Genomic DNA, 24,490 nt, shown 5'->3' with positions numbered 1-24,490 from the left:
CTACCGGTAGACAGACCCTACATCCCCAGTGAGGGAAGAAACGGGGTTGATGTCTCCCGAGAAGGACACCTCACACACCATCTCTCCTTCCTGTAATCACTGTAAATGTGAGATCGCTCCCTGATATGATTGAGGAGCTAATGACGCTAACCCCGGTCACAGTGGCAGTATCCCAGCACTGCCCGGTACTCCCTCTGTGAGTAGGCTGCCCGGCTTCCAGCTGCTGCGGCCGGTGTTGTGCCAAAACGTGATTGTCTGCCAGAAACTGATTGCCGTCCGCGGGAGCGCGGGCAGCTGCTTAAAGCTGCAGCGCCCGGATTACTTGCGTTGCCAGCTACTTCCGTGCAACTGATATAACGTGGGGGAAAAACCCAAACACATTTATGCCTTTGTTATTAGGCAAAGGTATGCATTTATGGAGCTTTAACGTTTCTTGTAACCGAATTATGAAGCTTATCAGAAGGTTGCTTTCAGTGTGTAGCGCAGTCACGAATGACTACACGCATAATAATTAATAATTAATTATTATGGAATAATTAATGCCTACAGGTTTAGTATGTCTACTCTCGTTGGTCATATTTGTTATAAGACTGTCGAATAGTAGTTAAAACAATAAAGACCTATTGTGCCAGTATCACCATGACTCTTTCTTGTTTGTTCAGAATAACGACTGAGAACATGGCATTTTAGCGCTACCAAAAAGTGATTGTGGCCTATAACTTGTCACTGAAACAATATTTCGGCTTCAAACTTGTTGGATATATTCCAGAAGGGTTACATGTGATATATTATATCCCAAAAACTCTCCAAGAACTGCTGAATAACTTGTACAGGAACTATAAAACTGATAATATGCCATTTTCAAGCTGCCAAAAAGTGATTGTGGCCTATAACTTGTCACTGAAACAATATTTCTGCTTCAAACTTGGCGGATGTCATTTAGAAGGGTCATATGTCAAATATTACATCTCAAACAGTCCCTTAGAACTGCTGGATAACCTGTAAAGGAACATTAACATTGATAATATGCCATTTTCAGCCTGCCAAAAAGTGATTGTGGCCTATATCTTGTTAATGAAATACTATTTCTGCTTCAAACTTGCTGCATGTCATTCAGATGGGTCCTATGTGACACATTATATCTCAAACAGTCCCTTAGAACTGCTGAATAACCATTAAGGGAACGATAAAACTGATAATATGCAATTTCCAACCTGCCAAAAAGTGATTGCCGCCTATATCTTGTCACTGAAACAATATTTCTGCTTCAAAATTGTTGGATATCCTCCAGAAGGGTTACATGTGATATATTATATCCCAAACAGTCTCCAAGAACTGCTGAATAACTTTTAAAAGAACATTAATACCGATAATATGTCATTTTCAGTCTGCCAAAAAGTGATTGTTCTGATACGTTCGGTTCGGTTCGATACTTTGGTGTCACGGTTCGATATTTTTTCGATACAAAAAAAATGTTCATGCCTTTTTAATTTGTCATTTATTAAATTTTCACGGCACATTCCGCACCACATCTCTGTGCGTTCATCATTTGTTTGAAGCCAGCTCACCTCCTGCAACTACTTTTCCGAGAATACGTGCTTCTTTTGTGGTTCGGACTCCTTCTGACATTTCTTTGGAGGTGAAGGAACATCACAGTAATTGCTTAAAGGAGCTTGCTTCTTCGACATCTTTAAGAGTTCTAAACAAATGTCTGTCCTCCTCCTGAAAATCTTATGTATGCAAACACGCGTTGCAACTTCTTATCTTGTGCCCGTTTTTTATTTTGACATCGAATGCGCACCTGCGGACCACTTATGTGCACCCCTGGTTATTTCGCTTGTCATATTGCAGCCACAGAAATTCTTTTGTCCATGAAACCATAAAGCTGCACTTTCTTTTTGCCTTATAGTCTGATTTGTCATAACTTTTCCATTTTGTGGTAAGCTTTTCTTTGGCTGTCACTTCTTCACCCTGACCTGTCTTATTTGGCTCAGCAGAACTAAAATATTGTGGCGAGCTCAGACAAGGAGGAGACGGAGGTGTCGTTTGGTCTTGCTTCCCGTGAGCTAGCCAGGGAGCACAGCCGTTTATTGACATCTGCAGAAGAACACTGCCGCTAGCTAACTGCTCAGCGCGGCAACAGCACAGCAACAACAACACCACACAGGGCGCCCTCTGACCCCGGAAGGACACACCGTCGCAGCGAGAGGGCGTCACCCGTCACTATGGCAACATAAACAAAACATAACTGTACAAACAGAAAGCCGAACAGCCCTGACCCGCTACATAGCCCCCACCTAAGGGGTCAGTCGTCCCCGACGACCCCATTACCCCACACAAAGTCCTGCAAATGTCCAGGTGCCTTCTTTTGGCGCACCGGCCGGTCACGACGGGCGGGGGAAAAAGTCACTCTGGTCAGAACATGGGGTGCCACCATCATCCCACTTCTGACACCAATGTGGCGAGCTCAGACAAGGAGGAGACGGAGGTATCGTTTGGTCTTGCTTCCCGTGAGCTAGCCAGGGAGCACAGCCGTTTATTAACATCTGCAGAAGAACACTGCCGCTAGCTAACTGCTCAGCGCGGCAACAGCACAGCAACAACAACAACAACACACAGGGCGCCCTCTGACCCCGGAAGGACACACCGTCGCAGCGAGAGGGCGTCACCCGTCACTATGGCAACATAAACAAAACATAACTGTACAAACAGAACCCCGAACAGCCCTGACCCGCTACAATATATATCCTGCTGCTTTTACACACGCACTCACATAACGCTCAGCGATTCTCTGCGCGATCAACCTCTCACATGTTTAAGCTTGCTGCGGGAGATTTCACTTGTCATGTTTGCATAGTAAGCTAACGATTGATAAGACGATGTCAGAGGAATTGGTGCACAAATTATCATCATTCACCAATCAGTACTGTCGCTCTCTACACACAGTTCGCGCGATTGCAAAGTGAAAGTAAAAAACAAGCGCAAATTCAAACGCGATTTCAATACGTCACATATTGACAGTGGCTCACCGATGCCAATGACATAATTACCCAGCTACATTTGCGAAAGAATGCAAAAGCATTGACATATATTTTTCCTTCCTACGATAGCCCGACGGGCAGAGATAGATTTTGGTAGCCCGACTGGAAAAATCGCTAGCCCCAGGACGTCGGGCTAGCGATTTTGCGAGCCCTGTATCTGATTGAGGAATCACTCATCTTTGGAAAAGAGAGTTTATTACAGAGAAATGGCTCTTTCCAAAATAAAAGCTATACTATACGCTTCTTCTGGGCTATATTCTCAGCAGCATATTAAACATATCAGGTCCCCATAAGGAGAATCATGTGCTAACGGCTGTCTAAATGACTCGGGTAAAGTTTGTAGCATGCGTGCTTGCTGTTTTTGTCTGCTTCCACTTGTCTTTGCACTAGGATGATGTCGGTGTAAATGTGCAGTCATATTCGTTGTGTTCCCACTAGTGCTGTCAGCGTAAATCTCGTTGAAATGACGTTAACGCCACAACACAGCAAATCTCCGTTAACGAGCTACCGCGGATCGCCCCGTGCATGGGGCTGGACGGCCAACACGTTAACGAGCTAACTGCGCTAACACACTAGCTCCCACCCATGTAATTGAGCATTGCGTGGCACATCCAACATACTGTTTTACTTTAGTCCATGACGCGCTTACCTTCAGGGTCATACGTCACATGAAAACCAAAATAATTCCAAACGCCAGATCTGAATGAGGGTGGGGGAGGTTCAATTTGCCATGTTGCAAGGAGAGCTTAACTTCTGTCTCGCTAGCTTGCCCTGCGCTCAGTGAATCTGCGTTCGACTACTCCGCCTAGGCTGCACTGTCGAGCGCAGATCCACTGAGCGCTCAACACAGACAGCACCGTCAGAAGGAAAGTTGATAAAATAAATTAAAAATTTATTTTGTATTGTTCGATACATATGCGTACCGAACCGAAAGCACTGTATCGAACGGTTCAATATCGATACGAGTATCGTTGCACCCCTACTCTATACACATACTACACCACCACTGTGAAATACTTAATTTATGTGCAATAACCCACACTGTAAATATATAACACAATTAATTTTTTTCCTGATTTGTACATTTTATATTTTTGAATACTGTTCATATGTATATAATGCTGCAGAACTGTGCACCTCACCCCCCTTTCTTTTCCCACATCCACTGAGTAGGAGATACAGAGTATCTCATTGTACATGTTGTTACGAAATAAATATATATTCTTAGTGCTTATTGTTACTTGTTTTTAATATAGTTTGCTTTTAGTTTAAGAAAGGCCAACTCTGAGTATAAACTAGGTCGCAGGCTGACAGGAAACTGCATGCTTTTGCAGAGCACAGGAGGTGCAGACAGAAAGTGAAACTAAGCAGAGTGCACTCCAGAGTTGTTTTTATCGAAACTATGTGTGATGTAGCAGAACTATATATACGTATTTTAGCTTGCAAGGTTTTCAGAACTGGGGTACGTGCTCGTGTCTGCAGTTCTCCGTTTCCGGAAATGTAAAATAAAGATCATTTTTTAAGCTTTGACCACTCTGAGTCGGAACTCTTTCACTGTCGCCAAAAGAATTCAAAAGAATGGAATTTAATGTCTATAGTGACAATAAAAGGCATTCTATTCTATTTTACTCTATTATGTAATTAATTTGCATGAATGTAATGTCTTTAATATGCTGCTTAGAGATGTTGGTGGCAATGAGCCAATGACAATCGATAAGGGAATTGAATCGTTAAGTGATACTGATAATGGAATCGCTAAATTCTTATCAATTCCCATCCTTACCCCTGACATATAAGGGATCACTAAGGGTTTTTACTTAAACAGAAGTTGTCCTTCTTCTCTCCTGGATTCTACTGAAAATCAACATTTTGGCATCCTGCCTCAGAGTGATACGTAAAGTGTAGCTGAGCCTGGTTCTGCTAGAGGTTTCTTGCCCTCAAAAGGCAGTTCTTTGCTTTCCACTGTTGCCAAAGTGCTCGCTCATAAGGGTCATACGATTGTTTGGGTTATCTGTTTTTTTTTTACTACTGTAGGTCTTTACCTTACAATATTAAGTGCCTTGAGGCAACTGTTGTTGCCTTCTGTCAACAACAGTCTGAATGTAGATTACAAAAACAAATAAAAAACTAAATGACAAGCACATTACTGTAAGTCACTGAGATTCATTGTGCACCATCTTTGTCTTTGTGTGGGGTCCAGCCAGAGGACTCAGGGAGGGTGCCCGAGCATGAGTGTCTGGTGGCCGGGCCTTAGTCCATGAGGCCCAGCGGGGCACAGCCCGAAAAAGGCCCATCTTCCTGCAGGCCCTCCACCCGCAGGAGGCACCGTAGGGGTCGGGTGCATTGTGAGGCGGGCAGCGGCCAGGAGCGGAGGTCCTGGCGGACCAATCCCCGGCAATTGGGACATGGAATGTCACCTCTCTGGTGGGGAAGGAGCCTGGGTTAGTCCGTGAGGTAGAGAGGTACCGGCTAGATATAGTCGGGCTCACTTCAACACATGGCTTGGGCTCTGGAACCAGCCTCCTGGAGAGGGGCTGGACTCTGTCTCAGTCTGGAGTTTCCCTTGGTGAGAGGCGGCGGGCTGGGGTGGGTATCTTGGTATCCCCTCGGCTTGCTGCCGGTATGTTGGGGTTTCTCCCAGTGGACGAGAGGGTTTGTTCCTTTCACCTCCGGGTCGGGGAATGGGTCCTGACCATCGTCTGCACTTATGCGCCGAGTGGCGGTTCAGAGTACCCAGCCTTTTTGGAGTCCATGGGTGGGGTATTGGAGGGTGCTCCTCCTGGGGACTCTGTTGTCCTACTGGGAGACTTAAATGCTCACGTGGGCAATGACAGCGAGACCTGGAGGTGACCTGGAGGAGACGTGATTGGGAGGAATGTCCTCCCGGATCTGAACCCCAGCGGTGTTTTGTTATTGGACTTATTGGACTTCTGTGCAAACCACAGTTTGGCCAGAGTGTCCATAAGTGCACGTGGCACCAGGACACTCTAGGCCACAGGTCGATGATCTATTTTGTAATCGAATCACCAGACCTCAGGCCATATGTTTTAGAGAAGGGCTGAGCTGTCAACTGATCACCACCTGGTGGTTAGTTGGATCATGTAGCGGGGGAGGACACTGGACAGACCTGACGTGCCTAAATGTAGAGTGGCGGTGTGTTTCTGTTGCAAAATAAACAGCTGTGCTCCCTGGCAACTCTGGAAAGCAACACCAAACGACACCTCTATTTACTCCTTGTCTGAGCTCGCCACAATATGTTTAGGCTATACCTTCTCTATTTTTGGTAATTCCACGCCAGTGGAAACCCAAACAAAACACGCATTAAGAGGCCCTAATACCTGTGTCTCAGTCTTGCGTCTCATAATGACATGAAGAAATATTTTTAAAAATGATTTAATATGAAGGCAATAGGCAGAATGCTACATAGCCCCTAAAGAATGTAGCCTCATGGGCAGTGTAGTCGGTGCTGCAGCGAGAATGGACTGCCATACCCGTTATGTGTCTCTGAGCGCGAGGAGGGAGAAAAAGGAGAGTGGAAAAGTAGGAGTTGTCAGAAACGGGAGATGGAAGCATGTAAATATAATAACCACTGCAGCCAAAAAGAGTGCCTGACGAGCCCAGTTGTAAGTACGCAATTAAGACTGTACACTGTGTTCGTGTTTTCCTCCTCCGCCTCTCTCTGTCTCTCACAAGCAAAGTTGACCGAGACAACAAAGTAAAGCTATTTTTCAGCTATGAGCCCGACACGGAACCTAACGTATTATCCAGAGGTCTCTTTACTACAGTTCGGAGCTGCGGACCTTCAGTAATAGTAATAAATCACACAGCAATAGTACATTCATGTAGTTGTAAAAAGCATGATAATATATTAAGTAATCCAAAGTATTCAGAATACGTTACACTCATTGAGTAACGTAACACGTTACAAAATACATTTTGGGGCATGTATTCTGTATTCTGTAGTGGAATGCATTTTAAAAGTAACCTTCCCAACACTGCCGGCAATAAGTCAGACTCGCTCCTGGTGGGTGATGGGCTCCGCCAGGCCTGCCCTTTGTCACAGATTCTGCTCATAATTTTTATGGATATGGATTATGATATATATAAATATGTGTGTGTGTTTAAGTTAATCAGTATAATGAATAAAAAAATATAAAGATAAGAATGATTCTAAAATTAAGCCTCAGAGTTTGTAGTGCAGAATGGTGACACACAGGACCCACTGTTATCTGAAGGGCTGACTCCTAAAATATTTGATTTTATAGAAAGAAAGTTGTGTTGATTAAATTGTGTCGATTTCAAAGAGGATTTGAAGAAGAGATTTGAGGGTTCTTCCACTTTGTCTTCTGTGGGATTAGCATTTCTGAAGATTGTCCAGTAGAGACACTAGAGGGACTGACCAGTGTCCCATTTGTGAACCTGCAGATTGGTTTTGTATTACTTTGCTTTTCATCTGATCATTTTTGCAGTGTTGGCATAAAGAGTCAAGACTTGGATTTACAGCGAGTATGGAACACAGAGATGAGGCTAGCTTCAGGCCTGGAGTGTATCAGTTCTCTCTCCTTAAAAGATGAAACAAAATCGGCATTAGCTCAGAGTGGGTTATTTAGATAAGTATAATACATGTGATTTAAATGACTATAATTTTCTTTATAATTATTTTTCTGATATTCTAATATCATCCCAGATTAAGAAGTGCATGATCTTGCAGAGAACTGCTGTTAACAGGTGTGACTGATAAGATAACTGGACTACTCAGGTTTTTGCTGATCAGGGCAAGCAGGGAAGACACTTGAACTGAAAGCTCATTTTTATTCAAATATTCCTTAAGGACAACAAGTTATGAACCAACAAATAAATTGATAGCTCTTACATAACACTTAGGCTGTCATATACTTTTTATTTATAAACCCAAAATCTGTGCAGGTTACAACATTTCGAAATGTTGTTTCTACATTTGTTGTATGTACAGCAACCTGAATAATTCCAGCATCACAGACAAACTAATGAATAGATCACAATCAAAAATGACAATAGACACTAATAAAATAAACATCGAGAGAAATTTTCATTAATATGTCCTTTGAGTAAGATTTCTCATATGATACTAGATTATGAAGTTTAGGATGACATAAATAACATAATTTCTAAAACAAAAGAAACCCCACCAAATACACAACAACATAGCTATACAGATTTAAGATCATTACTGCAATGATACATCAGCATCCTAAATGAGTGGTGTATAACCCAAATATAACACATTTTCATTTCTACATTTGTTTTTCTGTCATAAGGACAAGAAGTGTAAACAAGATTATGTTTACCTACGTGAAGAAAGAAAAGAAACCGGTTTTTGTTAGATCCTTTCTCCATATCTTTATCAGATAGCACCTGTAATCATCCCTCTCTAAAGCATCTATGCAACTGCATTTAAAAAGAAGCAGTTTGCATTTAATAATCTTAACCCCTGAGGTAAGACTATTAAATATCTTAATTATGTGAACTTTGCAAATGATGATCTAAGATAAAACAATCAGCAGAGTACATTTCAAAAATCGAACAAAAACTGAGTTTGTGATGGCGCATTCATTCGTTATTTTCATGTGCTGTCTTTCATCATCTTCTGCTCTTCACCTACTGTCAAAAAAAGAGAAAAGAAATACTGAGTCTGATAGATGTACCATAATGTGGTTACTCAGCGTTCAATTTCTACTTGAAATCTGGCTCATTTATATTTAGTTGTTTCAAATCACACAATAAAAAACTACATACATGAAAATAGGATTTCATCAAAAAAAAAGTTTGAGAGATGCCACTACTGTAAAGTTTGGTGTGCTGTGACAATGAACTCACTTTCTTTTGCTCGGAATCTTAAGTTGATGAAGTGTCAGAAGCTTAAAACAAAATATGTGAAAATGAGAATGAATTCAAAGAGAAAAATATTTTTTTCTCAAAGTTATACTTTATACATATACAAAAAATAATAATAATAAGATCAAATCTAGCACCTAAATATGCTAAAAAAAATCAAAATGTAAAATACTTACTATTAGTAGGTTTAAATCCTGAAAAACAGTGAGAGTAATAAAGTAACTTAGTCAAGAATAAAGGACATAAAAATGTTATCTGGTCTAAAACTAAACATTAACACAAAATGATACAGCCATATAGGAAGTAAAATTAACTTTATGCTGCAAATGTGTTTTGTTTGTCACCTTTATACTTCTTTTGCCACATATAGACTCCAGCTATGGAGACTGCCAGGAGCAACAGGCCTGTGATGACACCAACAACAACACCAACTGGAAATTCTGAAACCAAAACATCTACATTTTATATTACAGTTTGACCGACGGATATTCGGATTAAAATCATAAATCATGATCACTTTGAGATAAAAGAAATATAAAAAAAAATCTTAAAGTGCTAGAACAAAAACATTCTAACAATACAGGTTTTTTTTAAATTTATAAAATAACTTCATCCAAATAGATCAGTTTTGCTGCAGCTGTGAAGACACCTAAAAGCAAGTTTCTTTTGTTAATTGAGAACAGAATAATCTTCTTCTTCTTTCTAGTGGTTCTAATCCCACGATGCAGGGTCCGCTGTTTTGCACGCCTTCTTCCACTTCTAGGAAGAAGAAGTGTCTGATTCAGTTTTCTGTTTCTGATAGGCACACATCATCTGCATACAGAAAGCTCCATGGATGTGGTGATTGCAGGTCAGCCATCGTGGTGTCCATACAGAGGGTGAACAGCAGGGGCGAGAGTGCCGAGCCCTGCTAAATGCCAACGGTAATCGGGAAGGCTGGTGATGTTCCGCTGAACATCGGACCGGGCTTGAGACGTTACGATAAAGCTGCTGAGTCCATTTCACATAGGCTTCCGGGGCGCCTTATGTTTTTTTAAACCAGAAAAATATGCTGCTAAAACATAAATAACTAACTAACTAAATAAATAAATAAAAGGAACACTTCAAAAACATCTCAATGGGGAAACATCATGCTGTATATCTATAATGATATGGACTGGGTAATGTGTTAGAAATGAAAAAATGCCATGTTGTTTAATGGAAATTACATTTGTTCGAAGTTTAAAGTCTCTTTATTTATCTCCCTTGGGAGAAATTTGCTTTGGACAGATGGGTTACGCCGCACAGACCCATTTTTCAACCTATCGACCTACAGAGGGCTAAATTTAAAGACGCTCTCAAAATATAAGCAAAAAAAAAAAAATGTGGCAAGCTAGGCCATTTTGCCAAAATTGCTTTGCAGCATCTCAAAATTGTACTCAGTACTTTTTATGCCCCCATGTCCTTGTATACATAGCTGACAATGTCAGGTCATTGTCCTAATGAGATGATGGATGTCGTCCTGCGAGATCTCCTCTTGATCTGAACCAGGGCATTTACAGTGACCAGAAAATTTACACCCTGCCACACTGTCTTTAGTGTTTCTAATAATGTCACAAAAAAGATACAAATATGTGAAAACATGGCCCAGAGCTCAGATAGACCTAGACAAACTTACAGATAAACAGAAAAATGATCGTAGTTTTCATCATCAGGTTTTCGTGCACATGGAATAACAAAACAGGCCTGAAGAAAAAATATATGTGATGTACTTAATAAAGAGTTTATTTTGTAGATTACCTTTTTTGGTTACTTTGTCCAGTCTGGTGACGATGTCCTCATTCACACCAGAGAGCTGAAACACACAGTCATACTTGTCCCAGTCTTCAGGTGTGACTGATGAAAGATCTAGATCAACACTCATCTGGAAGGTCTCATCATTGTTGGGAAGAATCTCTCCTTTGACTACACCCTCATGATGCTCCACTCCATCTTTCCTCCAGAACATCTCAGCTCTGTTTGGATAGAAACCTGTAGCGTGGCAGTGAAATTGAGAGGAAGAAGTCTTCTGTAGGACAGACACTGAAGGAAGAACTGGAGAGTAAAGAGAAATAAATTTCATTATTCTTCTTACTATTATTATTATTTCAGTGACACTAATATTACATTTTCTGCTTGATGCAATGCAGTTTGAAAGCCTTAGTTAAACAATTTCATATAAATGCCTTGTGAATTATAACTAAGATGGAGGGGAATAGTACAAAAGTGAATAAAGACATAAGCTATATGTAAAGGGAGTGAGAAGTAAATTATAAAGGCTGGTAATTAGGTTCTTGGAAAGACAAAAAGTCACAACAGAACACAAATGAGAGACATTATTTCTAAGCACAGTATAGCAGTGCACTGAGCCTCAGAGCACCAATGGTAATGAAGACCTTTTTCATAATGGTGTATGATACAAAGCTGTATTATAAAACACATTAGGATGACAATGCATTGGTTCCTTACACTAAAGCTAGACAGGTGATTTTACCTTTTCTCATCAGAGAACTCCTCCCATAGCTCACATACTTCTTTAGCCACTCAGGACAAATCTGGGTATAATAGTTCACCTTCTGTGCAATAAAACCTCTGTTACTTTCCAACTTGTGTTTGGTGACAATAGCTTGCGGTACTGGAGTGATAAATGTTTCTGTCTTCATGTCGAATGATAAGAAGTCTTCTCCATCATAACCATCTTGTTCAAATCCTTTCACCTCATTAGTCTCATCATCCCATTCACAGCCGTACATCCACTGGTAAAGGTGAAAACCTGAGAGAAAACAGAAACAAAGATAAGCGATTTAACTTCCCATCCTGTCACACTTGACAAAATGAACAGGGTATCCAGCAGATCTTTGAAATTTTATGTGACTGTTGATTTATTTTCTCTTGCAGAAAGTCTACAGGTGAGGGCGACACGAGGACTCATTCCTGCTTTTATAACATCGCTGCTCTGAGCCATGAGAAACAGCTCCGTGCATCCTCACATGTGTTTTCTTTATATAAACATGTAGAGTTACATGTATGAGCCGACAGGGCCAACTGTGATCATGTAGTTATGTCTGTACTGTGGATGATTTTGGAGATAAGCATCAGTATTTTTAATTTACTTTGTCTTCTTTATTTTGTAAAAGGGAAAGTTGATTAAAGGTTTTAACTTGAAGATTTAGTCACTGTGAGTTTTGTGGGTTAAAGTGAGGAAATATCTACACTTAAAAAATACACAAAACAGCACATTTTACAGCTTTTACACAAAATGAAGAGCGTTGTGATTTATTTTAAGAAAAACGTTTGATTAAAAGTGATAATTGTTTATAGTAATTTTCCGTCTTGCTGTCGTGTGGTTGGTTGTTACATCAATCATTACGTCACCAGGTTAACTGGTTGGTAGCGCTCCCAGGAGTGCAGCGCTAGTGAGATCATCAAGGCGTTTTGATGTCCTGCCCACACATCTTACAGCACATGCTTTGGAGGCAGTGAGGAGGAGGAGAGAGAGAGAGACCACAGGAAATGGTTTAGAGGATCAACAGGTGGCGAAGGAGTTGACGGGCAACACTATCTGATGCATGTGCGGATGCTGTCAGGAAGCGGCTGTGGATCCACCATGTGCTGATGGTCTGACTTCTGAATTTCCCAAAGCCTTCTCTAACGAGTCGTCTCCTTTACTTTATGAAGTCTTCACAGAAGGGTTAAAAAATGAACAGCTATCCACCACCATGACTCAAACGTTAACTACAACAACTCCTAAGCCTAAGAAAGATCGATCAACAGTTGGTGTCCAGTTTGTTTATGCAACAATAACTACCAAGTTTCTGCTTTTATTGCAGCTGCAGAGTAAAGATGATCCTGGACTCAATCAGGTTTCAGGCACAAAAACACAACAAACAGTGTCAGACTCGCTCTAGATAACCTGGATTATCCCGAGATGACGAGCAGTAACGATTCATCCTGTTTTTAAACCTCTACAAAGCCTTTGATCGGCGGAGCATCGTTTCATCTTTAAACTCATGTAGCTTCACTCATTATTTCTCTGCTTCAGTCCAAACTCCAAACAGTAACAGCTGGAACAAACTGATGGCGCTCCATCCCCAGATTTAACCTGCGCAGAGGAATCGGACGAGACTGCTCCGCCTCTTCCTGTTAGCGGCTCAGCTTTTATCAGACGTGTAAAATCAAGTGACGTAAAAGGATCTGCGTCACCGGCAGAGAGTTAATCGCAGCGCGGCTCGCTAACGCCGCCGCTCCAATTTAGACGAATGAAGTTGGAGTCTGAGCTGACGCAGTGAACAGTTTCTCCAAAGCTTCACCTGAATATGAACGAATGTGAACTCATCACAGATGCTCCCAATCGGACCTTTGTAGCATCTTGATTAATAAAAACAGCTTCCATATTTAAGAAGATTCATCACTGAGGATCAAAAGATGAATCTAAATGTTCGCCTATAGGAAGAATAAAAACAAACTCAGCTCTTTCACTGAGAGGACGAGTTTGTGACCGAAGCAGAAGCTCTGGTCTCAATGACGCAGCGTCAGCTCAATAATAAACCATCAAAGACACTGACAGGCTGCTCTTCAGCTTCATGTGGACAAACAGGAGACGTCACATTAGAAAAACAGCTCGTATGAACTCGATGTAAACGGTGGGCTGAATGTTTCAGATTTCCACACTTTAAACGGCACATTTAAGATAAACTGGCTCAAACAGCTGATCAGAAGCCCCGCCTCCATCCTGAGCGCTACACCTGTTCGTTTTCTCTAATTACAGCATCCAGATGTTTCTTTGCTAACAGGCTGGGTGGGACGATCTGTACGTCCAGGAGGAAGAATCAAACTCAGAGGGGGGGGAAGCATCGGTGCTCAGCTCGTTGGTCTGACTCAAACTCTCGCTGCTCCTCTCAGTCCTCGTTTATAAAGAGCTCCCAGCATCACAGCTAACAGCTGGATGAGGGTGATCATAAAGAGACAAGAAACTGACAATTTTAGTGATTTAAAAATTTATGTTAAGGGTTACAGCCCGAAGAGGAGACATGGGCCCATCCTCCCGCAGGCCCACCACCCGCAGGAGGCGCCATAGGGGTCGGGTGCATTGTGTGTCGGGTGGCGGCCAGGAGCGGAGGCCCTGGCGGACTGACCCCCGGCTGCCAAGACTGGCAATAGGGACATGGAATGTCACCTCTCTGGCGGGGAAGGAGCCTGAGTTAGTGCGTGAGGTTGAGAGGTACCGGCTAGATATAGTCGGGCTCACCTCTACGCATGGCTTGGGCTCTGGAACCAGTCTCCTGGAGAGGGGCTGGACTCTGTCTCAGTCTGGAGTTGCCCCTGGTGAGAGGCGGCGGGCTGGGGTGGGTATTCTAATATCCCCTCGGCTTGCTGCCGGTTCGTTGGGGTTTTTCCCGGTGGACGAGAGGGTTTGTTCCCTGCGCCTTAGGGTCGGGGAACGGGTCCTGACTGTCATCTGTGCTTATGCGCCGAGTGGCAGTTCAGAGTACCCAGCCTTCTTAGAGTCCCTGGGGGGGGTGCTGGAAGGTGCTCCACCTGGAGACTCTGTTGTCCTGCTGGGAGACTTCAATGCTCACGTGGGTAACGACAGCGAGACCTGGAGGGGCGTGATTGGGAGGAACGGCCTCCCTGATCTGAACCCGAGCGGTGCTTTGTTATTGGACTTCTGTGCTAATCACAGTTTGGCCATAACGAACACCCTGTTCGAACATAAGAGTGTCCATAAGTGCACGTGGCACCAGGATGCTCTAGGCCGTAGGTCGATGATCGATTTTGTAATCGTATCACAAGACCTGCGACCATATGTTCTGGACACTCTGGTAAAGAGAGGGGCTGAGCTGTCAACTGATCACCACCTGGTGGTGAGTTGGATCAGGTGGCGGGGGAGGACACTGGACAGACCTGGTGCACCTAAACGCGTAGTGAGGGTGTGCTGGGAACGTCTAGCAGAGGCCCCAGCCCGCGAGATCTTCAACGCACACCTCCGGCAGAGCTTCGACAGCATTCCGAGGGAGACTGGGGACATCGAGTCCGAATGGACCATGTTCAGCGTCTCCATTGCCGAAGCTGCTGCATTGAGCTGCGGCCGCAGGGTGGTTGGTGCCTGCCGTGGTGGTAATCCCCGAACCAAATGGTGGACACCAGAGGTGAAGGGAGCCACCAGGCTGAAGAAGGAGTCCTATCAGGCTTGGTTAGCCTGTGGGACTCCGGAGGCAGCCGACAGGTATCGACAGGCCAAGCGGAATGCGGCTCGGGCAGTGGCTGAAGCAAAAACTCGGGTGTGGGAGGAGTTCGGAGAGGCCATGGAAAAAGACTTTCGGACTGCCTCGAAGAGATTCTGGCAAACCGTCAGGCGTCTCAGGAGGGGAAAGCGGTGCTCTACCTGCACTGTGTATAGTGCTGGCGGAGCGCTGTTGACGTCGACTGAGAAAATTGTCAGGCGGTGGAAGGAATACTTCGAGGACCTCCTTAATCCCACTGACACGTCTTCCGAGGAGGAAGCAGAGTCTGGGGATGAGGGGAATGACCCGCCAATTTCCGGGGGCGAGGTCACTGAGGCAGTTAAACAACTCCTTGGTGGCAGAGCCCCTGGTGTTGATGAGGTCCGCCCCGAGTTCCTGAAGGCTCTGGACGTTGTAGGGCTGTCCTGGTTGACACGCCTCTGCAATGTTGCGTGGAGATCAGGGGCAGTACCTGTGGACTGGCAGACCGGGGTGGTGGTCCCCATCTTTAAGAAGGGGGACCGGAGGGTGCGTTCCAACTACAGGGGGATCACACTCCTCAGCCTCCCTGGGAAAGTCTATGCCAGGGTGCTGGAAAGGAGAGTTCGTCCGCTAGTCGAACCTCGGATACAGGAGGAACAATGGGGTTTTCGTCCTGGTCGCGGAACACTGGACCAGCTCTTTATCCTCTCGAGGATACTTGAGGGTGCATGGGAGTTTGCCCAACCAGTCTACATGTGTTTTGTGGACTTGGAGAAGGCATTCGACCGTGTCCCTCGGGGTGTCCTGTGGGAGGTGCTGCGGGAGTATGGGGTGTCTGGCCCATTGCTACGGGCCATTCGATCCCTATACAACCGTTGCAAGAGCTTGGTTCGCATTGCCGGCAATAAGTCGAACTCGTTCCCGGTGGGTGATGGGCTCCGCCAGGGCTGCCCTTTGTCTCCGGTTCTGTTCATAATTTTTATGGACAGGATTTCTAGGCGCAGCCAAGGGGCGGAGGGCTTTCGCTTTGGTGGCCTCAGAATCTCATCTCTGATTTTTGCGGATGATGTGGTTCTGTTGGCTTCATCGGGTGAGGGCCTCCAGCTCGCACTGGAGCGGTTCGCAGCCGAGTGTGAAGCAGCGGGAATGAGGATCAGCACCTCCAAATCTGAGGCCATGGTTCTCAGCCGGAAAAGGGTGGAGTGCCCACTCCGGGTCGGGGATGAGTTCCTGCCCCAAGTGGAGGAGTTCAAGTATCTCGGGGTCTTGTTCGCGAGTGATGGGAGAAGGGAGCCGGAGATCGACAGACGGATTGGGGCTGCAGCTGCAGTAATGCGGACGCTGCACCGGTCCGTCGTGGTGAAGAGGGAGCTGAGTGTAAAAGCGAAGCTCTCAATTTACCAGTCGATCTACGTCCCTACCCTCACCTATGGCCACGAGCTGTGGGTAGTGACCGAAAGAACGAGATCGCGGATACAAGCGGCAGAAATGAGCTTCCTCCGAAGGGTGGCTGGCCTCTCCCTTAGAGATAGGGTGAGAAGTTCGGCCATCCGGGAGGGGCTCAGAGTAGAGCCGCTGCTGCTCCACATCGAAAGGAGTCAGCTGAGGTGGTTCGGGCATCTGACAAGGATGCCCCCTGGGCGCCTCCTGGGTGAGGTGTTCGAGGCATGTCCCACCGGGAGGAGGCCCCGGGGCAGACCCAGGACACGCTGGAGAGATTATATCTCTCGGCTGGCCTGGGAACGCCTTGGTATTCCCCCGGATAAGCTGGAGGAGGTGGCTGGGGAGAGGGAGGTCTGGGCCTCTTTGCTTAGGCTGCTGCCCCCGCGACCCGGCCTCGGATAAAGCGGATGAAAATGGATGGATGGATGTTAAGGGTTATTTTTTTATACTAGTCTTAAAAATGCCACCTAAATAATCTGAACACTTTCAGCCAGTTTATGGGAAAATAAAAGCATTTTAAGACCTTAATTTCATTGATGATAATTTCAGCCTGCAGGAACTGTTAAAGTGAATGTGTCTGTTAATAAAAACTTAATCAAATGTGGGACTAAAAAACATTCAACATATATTGAAACTGAGATTTACGTTCATTTCAAAATGAGAGAAAATGAGTGTGAAATGAAGAGAAATGTGATTTTCCTGTCAGATTGTCTGTTGGTTTGTGTTTCCTACTGTTGGTCTTTGTGCTTCTTGCCATGACTGTTTTATTGTTATGAGTCATTAGATATTTATAAAATGTATTTAATTTGCCGAAATCCGGGTTTAGACTGAAACAATCATTTGCGCCATGATTTTGACTCTGGGCCACTTTGGTGTTTTTCAGCGTTGTGACCAGATCAAGTTTTTCCTCTAAAAACATCGAAACATTCACACTGAGGATATTATTGGATGTGTAGCACAGAGATCTGTGAGTGCCACTGATGCTGTGGTGAGAGCAGACAGTCTACAGATGAGGATGATATGAGGCCTTTTTTTTATAACGTCGCTGCTCTCAAAGCCACGAGAAACGCCCCAGTGCATCATCAGATATTTTCTTTATGTCAACATGTAGAGTTACGAGCCACACAGGCTAAAAATTGCCACTTTTCCAACCCTCTGGTAAAGAAATGATGTAAAAATCGCTGTTTAGTAAATCAGGACGCCCTAAAAATCAACGAAAACCACACCAGGACTCCTCCTTATGAGAGGTGAAAAAAACGACGGATTTTTTCGGTCATTGAACGCCCCTTTGTAAGTCACGCGGAAGCGCAACATTTCAGCGTGGAGGAAAACAGCGTTTCAGACCCGAACAAAAGCAGAACGGTCTTTGTGAAACAAACAGTCCAAAAAGTTGATGCTGTTCATCTGGACGTCGTGTTTTCAGCGGGAGAAACGTTTCACCGCTCATCTAAATGACTTCTTCAGCCTCAGCTGACTGCAGGTTTCCCCAACGTTGAAACAGGACATCTGCATAATGCCTGATGCTAACACTCCGACTAACAACGGGCCGCGAGGTCAGTGTCTGATTATAAACACGCAAACTGTCACGATCATCGATCAGTGGCCCTGAGTAACACGTACAGAGAGTTGAGGAACGGCCTCACAGCCCATTGTTAGTCAGTGCTGCTGGTGATCAAATAGGCAAACTTAAGCGATCACTTTACCGGACTGAGGGATGAGTTGGTGTCTGCGCTCCTTCTTCTTTGATTGGAGTTAAACTAAAGTGGATGAGAAACATGAGGAGGCCCCGCATAGTTTAGGAAAACGCCTCACAGCTGTCACTGAGCGCCGGGTAAAGCGAGCTCAGTGACCGAGCAAGAGCGCTGTTTTTTCCGCAGCTCTTAAATGTTGCGCACACCCGTGATGTCTAATGCAGCGTTCAAAGACCCCTCCAAAAACGTCGTTTCTTTCGCTGCTCACATGAAGGCTTTCAAACACCACCCGCTGGCGCTAAATACGGTGTCCTGGCGGGGTTTTCACCAACCTTTACTGCGTCCTGATTTATTAAATGGCGATTTTTACATCATTTCTTAACCAGACGAATTGGAAAAGTGGCGAATGTTGGCCTAGACGACACCACATGGCTGTGGTCATGTAATTATGTCTGTACTGTGGATGATTTTGGAGATGAGCGTCAGTATTTTTAATTCAGTTCGTCTCATTTATTTTGTACGAGGGAAAGTTGATTAAAGTTTTTTTACTTGAGGATTTAGTCGCTGTGAGTTTTTTGGGTTAAAGTGAGGAAACATGTCGAGTTAAAGAGGACGTGAAACAGCACATTTTACAGCTTTGACACAAAATTAAGAGCGTTGTGATTTATTCTGGGAGAAACGTTGGATTCAAAGTGATTCTTGTTTTAAGTCATTTTCCTGCTCGCTGATTTGTGGTCGTTACAGCACTCATTACGTCACCAGGTCGGCTGGTTGGGCAGCGCTCCCAGGAGAGGTGAGCTCATCAGAAAGTATAAAATGGCGGAAAAGGTGAGCTCATCAGAAAGTATAAAATGGTGGAAAAGGTGAGCTCACCAGAAACTATAAAATGGCGGAAAAGGTGAGCTCATCAGAAAGTATAAAATGGCGGAAAAGGTGAGCTCATCAGAAACTATAAAATGGCGGAAGAGGTGAGCTCATCAGAAAGTATAAAATGGCGGAAGAGGTGAGCTCATCAGAAACTATAAAATGGCGGAAAAGGTGAGCTCATCAGAAAGTATAAAATGGCGGAAGAGGTGAGCTCATCAGAAACTATAAAATGGCGGAAAAGGTGAGCTCATCAGAAAGTATAAAATGGCGGAAAAGGTGAGCTCATCAGAAACTATAAAATGGCGGAAGAGGTGAGCTCATCAGAAAGTATAAAATGGCGGAAGAGGTGAGCTCATCAGAAACTATAAAATGGCGGAAAAGGTGAGCTCATCAAAAACTATAAAATGGCGGAAAAGGTGAGCTCATCAGAAACTATAAAATGGCGGAAGAGGTGAGCTCATCAGGAACTATAAAATGGCGGAAGAGGTGAGCTCATCAGAAACTATAAAATGGCGGAAGAGGTGAGCTCATCAGAAACTATAAAATGGCGGAAGATGAAGCCGACAGCTGTTTTGATGCCCCGCCCACACACCTTACAGCTCACGCTTTGGAGCCAGTGAGGAGGAGAGAGAGTGACCACAGGAAGCAGCTGAGAGGATCAGCAGGTGGAGCGAGCAGGTGAGGAGAGGGCGAGCGGCACCACCTGACGCGCGGACGCTGCAGGGAGACGGCGAGCGAGTCGAGCTGCTGTCAGGAAGCTGCTGTGGATCCAGCAGGTGCTGACGGTCTGACATCTGAACGTCACAAAGTCGTCTCTAACCTGACGTCTCCTTTTCTTTATGAAGTCTGACAGAAGGTTAGAAAACGAGCAGCTGCACCACCACGACTCAGAGGTGAACTACACCGACTCAACCTGACAAAGATCATTTACTGATCGACTGTTAGCGTCCAGTTTGTTTCTGCTCTTATCGTAGCTGCAGAACAACGATGATGCTGGACTCAGTTATGCTGGACTCAAAGCCTCTGATACACGGAGCATCGTTTCATCTTTCAATCTTTAAACTAATTTAGTTTCAGTAATTATTTCTCTACATCAGTCAAAACTCTACACAAACAGTAGCAGCTGTAATAAACTGATGGCTGCTACATCCACAGATTTAACCTGCACGGAGGAAGAAGACGAGGCGGCTCCGCCTCTCTGCACCTCTTCCTGTTAGTGTTTTATCAGACGAGTAAAATCAGGTGATGTAAAAGGATCTGCGTCACTGGCAGAGAGTTAATCGCAGCACAGCTGACGACACCGCTCTGATTTAGACAAATGAAGGTCAAGTCTGAGCTGCTGCAGTGAACAGTTTCTCCAAAGCTTCCAGATTTTACCTGAATATTAATAAACGTGAACTCATCACAGACGCTCCAAATCTGACCTTTGTAATATCTCCATGAAACAACAGCTTCCATATTTAAGGATGTGAATCACTGAGGATGAAAAGAATGAATCTAAGTCTGATCCCTCCTACAAAAAGAGTTAAAAACAAATTCAGCTCTCTCACTGAGAGGAAGAGTTTTGACTAAAGCAGGAATCTCTGGTGTCCCTGAGGCAGCGCTGGCTCTGCGCCTCCATAATAAACCATCAAAGACGCTGACAGGCTGCTCTTCAGCTTCATGTGGACAAACAGGAGACGTCACATTAGAAAAACAGCTCGTATGAACTCGATGTAAACGGTGGGCTGAATGTTTCAGATTTCCACACTTTAAACAGCACATTTAAGATAAACTGGCTCAAACAGCTGATCAGAAGCCCCGCCTCCATCCTGAGCGCTACACCTGTTCGTTTCCTCTCCAAGTCGCAGCACCGAGTTTTCCTCGTGTGTAACTTTGTGGATAAAATCCCCGCGAACACGTCGGCCTCTCATCGCCGGGCTTCCTCGTCACAGACTCTCGTCTACAAACACAGTTTGAGCCTCACACTTATTTTATGTGGAACAACAAGGATGTTTGTCCAAGAGGAAATCTGTTTTTCTGGATATTGGTTTGATAATATGATGATGTTGGTAAATCAGCTGTTCCACACAGACGCCGAGCTGCTCTCTGTGAAGAACTCCAGTTAAACATCATCTGCGGCTCCAGGAGATGATGTCACAGCGTATTTAAATATCAGCAACAGTTCAGACTCAACATCTGTCCTGTTCTCTCTGTGACACACTCCCACTGGGAAAACAGGTTTTTTCTGGTGGCTCTAAAAATAAAAACAAATCTATTGGATCTTTATTCCAGAGAAACACGAGCACGTCACCAGATGCAGTTTGTGTTTGGAGCCGTTTGGTGGATGAAACCTGCAGCGACCTGATAAGCATCTGATTACCAACAAAGTTCAAGAAGTTTCTTTAAACTCGTTCATAGACTTGATGTGAAAACGAGCTCGAAGCTGGACTGAAAGCAGACGCTGATGTGAGCTGGAGTTTCTGGAAGAGTCGCCCAGAAGCTGTCGCACGTTTTGCTTTTTGCACTTTTGTTCAGAACTTTTGGTCGAATCTGTGAAGCTTCTGTTGCAGAAAATCTTCTAAAGGTTTTGATTTATTTTGGAAAGATGTTTTATTTGCTCTGAAAACTGAGCGTGAACAAACTAACAGCACCAGCAGAGATATAATGGACCTCGTTGTTTTATGGGCAAAGTTTCATGTCCATCACAGCGAGGATACTGGGATCACAGTGAGGATACTGGGATCACAGTGAGTACACTGGGAGTTTAGACTCGGGTTACGTCACAGCTGATGGCGAGCGCGTCTGTGCTCGCTCTGCTCAGGTGAGCCACACAGACAGGAGTCAGGCTCCTCCCCCTCTTATGTCCCCCCGTCTCTCTATCCCTGTCGCACATGTCTGCGATCACTTCCTGTTGGAAGTTTCTAGAAATACACTAAGAGTGTAAGTGGAGCCTTTGACGCCATGTTTGTTCACATTCACGCTCTCTCCTCTTTAACAGGAAGCTCCACAGACTCGACTCCCGGCGGCGCTCCGTCCTCGTGGCCTCGAGCCGCTGTGGTTCTGCTCGTGTTATAATAACAGTAACGATAATAATAAAAGTTTAACAGAAACAAGCAGCGCGGTTATTCTCGGCACAGCGTTTCGATCTCGCCGCGAGCGCAGGTCATGAGAACCACGCCGACGCTCAAACTTCATTTTCCAGCTTTTATTAATAATAATTAATTAGTGCTTGTAGTGATCAGAGAGGTGGAGTGGAGGACGGGTGGAGGCTTAGAAACAACAGAAGAAAAGATGGATGTTTGAGTGTTTTTCATGTTTTTTTCTGTTGCTGTCGTCTTATTGTGGAGTTTTTAGAGGCTCACACACTAAAATCTGTTTTTATTTTGGAAGTTTTTCACATCAGTTCTGTCAATAAAACATTTTGATTTTTGAGTTTAATTTGTTTAAGAAAGGTCGTTTAAAAAAGATTGACGTGTGCAGTGGATGAAAATCTTATGGAACAGCTTATTTCCTTTTTCCCGTTTTAGAAATCGTGTCGCAAAGCTGCTGTAAAATGTTTCATAGTGACGGCGTCGTCTCAGTCAGCGGTGACGTCACACCAGATGGTGGGAAAAATAAAGTGCGGGCGTGAGCGGACCGCTTCTTCTGCAGAGATGCTGATGGATGTGAGGATTCCTGCTTGTGCTAAGCTAATAAACGCAGCTGTGGTCGTGGCGTGACGCGCGTGTAGTGACCTGTTACCTTGTAAACTGGGTGGGCGTGCTTGGGGAAAAGAAAGACTTCACTCCGAGATAACCGGGGCTTAAAATTTGACCGTAATGTGTAAAATAGTGCCGATCGCAGCTCGTGCACATCTGTTCTGCAGCTGATCGCAAAGCTCAGTCATCTAATTACAGCATGCAGATGTTTCTTTGCTAACAGGCTGGGTGGGACGATCTGTACGTCCAGGAGGAAGAATCAAAGCATCGGTGCTCAGCTCGTTGGTCTGACTCAAACTCTCTCTGCTCCTCTCAGTCCTCGTTTATAAAGAGCTCCCAGCATCACAGCTAACAGCTGGATGAGGACGATCATAAAGAGACAAGAAACTGACAATTTTATGAGAGTGATTTAAAAATTTACGTTAAGGGTTATTTTTTTATACTAGTCTTAAAAATGCCACCTAAATAATCTGAACACTTTCAGCCAGTTTATGGGAAAATTAAAGCATTTTAAGACCTTAATTTCATTGATGATAATTTCAGCCTGCAGGAACTGTTAAAGTGAACGTGTCTGTTAATAAAAACTTAATCAAATGTGGGACTAAAAAACATTCAACATATATTGAAACTGAGATTTACGTTCATTTCAAAATGAGAGAAAATGAGTGAAATGAAGAGAAATGTGATTTTCCTGTCAGATTGTCTGTTGGTTTGTGTTTCCTACTGTTGGTCTTTGTGCTTCTTGCCATGACTGTTTTATTGTTATGAGTCATTAGATATTTATAAAATGTATTTAATTTGCTGAAATCCGCGTTTAGACTGAAACAATCATTCGCGCCATGATTTTGACTCTGGGCCACTTTGGTGTTTTTCAGCGTTGTGACCAGATCAAGTTTTTCCTCTAAAAACATCGAAACATTCACACTGAGGATATTATTGGATGTGTAGCACAGAGATCTGTGAGAGCCGCTGATGCTGTGGTGAGAGCAGACAGTCTACAGATGAGGATGATATGAGGCCTTTTTTTATAACGTCGCTGCTCTCAAAGCCACGAGAAACGCCCCAGTGCATCATCAGATATTTTCTTTATGTCAACATGTAGAGTTACGAGCCACACAGGCTAAAATTTGCCACTTTTCCAACCCCTCTGGTAAAGAAATGATGTAAAAATCGCTGTTTAATAAATCAGGACGCCCTAAAAATCAACGAAAACCACACCAGGACTCCTCCTTATGAGCGGTGAGAAAAACGACGGATTTTTTCGGTCATTGAACGCCCCTTTGTACGCAACATTTCAGCGTGGAGGAAAACAGCGTTTTAGACCCGAACAAAAGCAGAACGGTCTTTGTGAAACAAACTGGGACCTCGAAAAAAGTTGATGCTGTTCATCTGGACGTCGTGTTTTCAGCGGGAGAAACGTTTCATCGCTCATCTAAATGACTTCTTCAGCCTCAGCTGACTGCAGGTTTCCCCAACATTGAAACAGGACATCTGCATAATGCCTGATGCTAACACTCCGACTAACAACGGGCCGCGAGGTCAGTGTCTGATTATAAATACGCAAACTGTCACGATCATTGATCAGTGGCCCTGAGTAACACGTACAGAGAGTTGGCCTCACAGCCCATTGTTAGTCAGTGCTGCTGGTGATCAAATAGGCAAACTTAAGC

The 24,490-nt window shown here is 44.3% G+C and overlaps 1 protein-coding gene across 1 annotated transcript in view; it reads right to left on the bottom strand.

The window, feature by feature from the left end:
- Window positions 1–7,845: 7,845 nt before the first annotated feature.
- The window catches only part of LOC308384446 (class I histocompatibility antigen, F10 alpha chain-like), a gene marked incomplete at its 5' end in the record, with an annotated part of 28,654 nt that continues 12,009 nt past the window's right edge, over window positions 7,846–24,490 (bottom strand). Inside the window, 6 exons of the mRNA XM_080863013.1 lie at window positions 7,846–8,681; window positions 8,898–8,938; window positions 9,092–9,109; window positions 9,260–9,355; window positions 10,695–10,988; window positions 11,428–11,706. Coding sequence (XP_080719139.1) covers window positions 8,916–8,938; window positions 9,092–9,109; window positions 9,260–9,355; window positions 10,695–10,988; window positions 11,428–11,706 — 710 coding nt within the window. The 3' untranslated portion in view covers window positions 7,846–8,681; window positions 8,898–8,915. The remainder of the gene's footprint in view (window positions 8,682–8,897; window positions 8,939–9,091; window positions 9,110–9,259; window positions 9,356–10,694; window positions 10,989–11,427; window positions 11,707–24,490) is intronic.

The sequence above is a fragment of the Rhamphochromis sp. 'chilingali' genome, assembly GCF_963969265.1.
Source record: "Rhamphochromis sp. 'chilingali' genome assembly, chromosome: 17".
NCBI lineage: Eukaryota > Metazoa > Chordata > Actinopteri > Cichliformes > Cichlidae > Rhamphochromis > Rhamphochromis sp. 'chilingali'.
This window is presented reverse-complemented; position numbering and strand designations above follow the sequence as displayed.